Source organism: Agrilus planipennis, unplaced genomic scaffold (assembly GCF_000699045.2).
Source record: "Agrilus planipennis isolate EAB-ADULT unplaced genomic scaffold, Apla_2.0 scaffold359, whole genome shotgun sequence".
Classification (NCBI taxonomy): domain Eukaryota; kingdom Metazoa; phylum Arthropoda; class Insecta; order Coleoptera; family Buprestidae; genus Agrilus; species Agrilus planipennis.
In genome coordinates this window covers 48333-51661 of record NW_020439099.1, presented here as the reverse complement: position 1 = coordinate 51661, position 3329 = coordinate 48333, and the positions used below count along the sequence as shown (strand labels likewise).

The window sequence follows — 3329 nt, the reverse complement described above, 5'->3', positions numbered from 1 at the left end:
TAGGCTTAGTCAAGTGAAACCAATAACACAAAAAAAAGATAAAATTATCTAAAATAAGATTTACTAGCTAGCATTCATATTATTAGTTTGACCTCTTTGTAAATGATTCATATATATAAAAAAAAAATTATAAGCAATTAATTATCGATGGCGGACAGAATGCGTGACCCCACACCTGAGTGTAAAATTAGGATTAATTACGAATTCAATAAACCACTTTAACTTACGCGGGTCATCGCATAGCAGTCCGAAACGGCATATAGCAGGCAGACACATCGCAAAAACATGAAACAAATACCGAAGTTACTGTTTTGCATAAAGAAAAGGGGGTAAATGGTAACTCACCGGGGGAATTGCATCCCCCATGCAGATCTTTAATAAAAAACCCATCTTTCCATATCAGATATATATAACAAACCATAATCTTCAGAAATGTACATTTCCACCTGAAACGAGTAGAGGCTCCCCTGGACGCCCGACTACCGCGCTAGTAGTCAGCATCCCAATGATTTGGTGTGAGAACACCAAATCATGTCAACCGGGCGCATGTAGGGCCCCTCACCTACATGTCACTGCTCCGGAGGAACCACATCCCCAGAGAGGACGGGATTTGCGCGCCGGGGGCTTGCACCACACAGATGCATAAAGTACCACACAGGTAAACAACATAATCGCATCACACAGATGCATAAAGTACCACACAGGTAAACAACATAATCGCATCACACAGNGGTACTTTCCACATTTGTTCAACACTCCCGAAAATCAGAATTATATAGGCAACCTACCAGATATCAAGTATTATGGACCAGACATAATGAAACCGAAGGAACGACAAGTATTTTTGGAATGGCATACGTCCCGAATAAATGAAAACTATATATTTGATTTTCAACGAGAGTTGCACGACTATTGTGATTCCGATGTGGATATTCTGAGGAGAGGCTGCTTGGAATTTCGAAAGGAGTTTTTGGAGATCGCTAACATTGATCCCTTGCAGTACCTTACGATAGCGAGTGTGTGCATGGCTATTTACAGATCAAAATATATACCACAAAAAACGATTGCCGTTGTAGAGGAAAAACCGAAGGACACATACAGCCGAGGTTCGATAGCGTGGCTGAACCAGTTCGGTGATGTGCGTCATGCCCTAAACGGCGGTGAAGTAACAATATGCGGTAATAAAGTTGACGGTTATGATAACGTCACAAATACAGTTTATCAGTACCACGGGTGTTTTTGGCATGGGTGTCCCAAATGTTATCGTCCCACAACAATTAATCGTGTAAATCACGAAACAATGGACGATCTGTACGAGAAAACACAACGTCAAAGTCAACAACTGAAGGATGCCGGGTATTCGGTTGTGGAGATGTGGGAATGCAACTGGCTCAGATCAAAAGAGTACAAAACCGTCAGAAATGTAGATATTGATGACGAACCGCTCAATCCGAGAGAATCATTTTTCGGAGGACGTACTAACGCGGCAAAGCTAAAGGTCATCGACAAGAGAATGCAGTATATTGATGTGGTTTCTCTGTATCCCACCATTCAATATTACGACCCTTTTCCCATAGGACACCCTACTAAAATACGTAGGCCGTCTGAATATGATCTGACATGGTTCGGTTTGGTAAAATGCAAAATTTTACCGCCACGTAAATTATATCACCCTGTGTTACCTATAAAGACCGACAAATTAGTATTTACGTTATGTCGTAAGTGCCTGCACCACCACCAGTCAGACAAATGTGAACATACCGAAGAAGAAAGAACAATCACAGGGTGTTGGACAACGCTGGAAATAAAAAAGGCTTTAAAAAAGGGTTACGTTATACGGGAAATTATCGAAGTATGGCATTTCCCTGAACAATCTACCTATTTATTCCGAGATTATATAAATGACTTTATGAAAATAAAATTAGAAACGAGTCCGCACAATTACGAATCCAACGAGGCATACGCTAGTATCATTAAAGAACAGATGGGTATAGAGCTGGACTTGAATAAAATTGGAGTTAATCCGGGAAGAAGAGCCATTGCGAAGATCTGTCTGAACTCCTTGTGGGGGAAATTCGGACAGAGATTGAACATGAGTCAGAGTGAATTTGTTACTGACCCGAAGAGATGGTACAAAATACTGCTAGATGACAAAATAGAAAATTCAAATTGTATATTTGTAAACGAGGACGTTGTCCATATAACCTACGAATATAAAGATATATTTGTAAAAGATTCCACATCCACCAACATATTCATAGCGACATTTACGACAAGTAACGCTCGTCTAAGACTGTACGATATGTTAGATAGGTTGGGCGAGGATGTTGTCTACTACGATACAGACAGCATAATTTATATTGACAATGGTCAGAATACCGTACCGACGGGGTCCATGCTAGGTGAATGGAGTAGTGAATTGGCGGATGGGGATTATTTTATTGAATGGATGTCGACGGGACCAAAGAGCTACTACTACAAAACATTAAAGGGTATAGAAGTCACCAAGATTAAAGGTTTTACCCTTAACTATAAGAGTAACGGGTACGTCAAAAGAAGTGGTTCTGGAATACGACCAAATTACCAGAGATACCAAAACGAAAGAGCTAATAACGCAGAAGCGCATTTCAAAGGTGTTTAGGATGGACTATAAAAAACGAAAGTTTGAAGGACCCCTTCAATATGACACAGTTCCTTGGGGATTTTGATTTTTGAACACTAATTTGTGTATGATTGTTTCAATATTGCATATTTAATTTAACAACCACATTTGTGGCAATAACTTGTTGTATAATGTACCATAAACACTGCTAATAGAAAATTTATAATTTGTATATCTTGTATTTAATTCAAGTACACAGTGTATCGTTATTTACTGCTTGTAAGTACTGTTACGTCCTGGTTTTCCGGGTTCGAACGAAAAGTTCCCAGTAACGCACGACAACTAAATTTTATTTGGTAGTTGTTGAACCAAAAGTTAGTTTAACTTTATTTTTCTTTTAATTAGCTAACACTAAATCTTTCTATAAGAATGACGATGTTAAGCTTTCAAGAAAAACGAAGAAACGTTCATTTATTATAAATTTATTATTATTTTGAAGTTACAACCGACAGAATGACAGCATAAATAACTTGCCTTGGTCTAATTGTGATCCCTAATATATAGTGATTTATTATCTAAATAAATATGGATAACAATACAAATATAGATACCTATAAAGAACAGTATATTACAGTACCTACATTTTGTATACGTATGTTTCTTATTTCAATTCCCATTTATAATAAATAACAGGGTTAAACCTGTTCGAGATCTGTTCAAATCTGTT

The 3329-nt window shown here is 38.0% G+C and overlaps 1 protein-coding gene across 1 annotated transcript; it reads left to right on the top strand.

Moving 5' to 3' along the window:
* The first annotated feature begins 566 nt into the window (after positions 1-566).
* Positions 567-2641, top strand: LOC112905318. The gene is made up of 2 exons (XM_025977474.1): positions 567-647; positions 731-2641. The coding sequence occupies exons 1-2, from the start codon at positions 567-569 to the stop codon at positions 2639-2641; spliced, it is 1992 nt and encodes a 663-aa protein (XP_025833259.1).
* Positions 2642-3329: the final 688 nt, after the last annotated feature.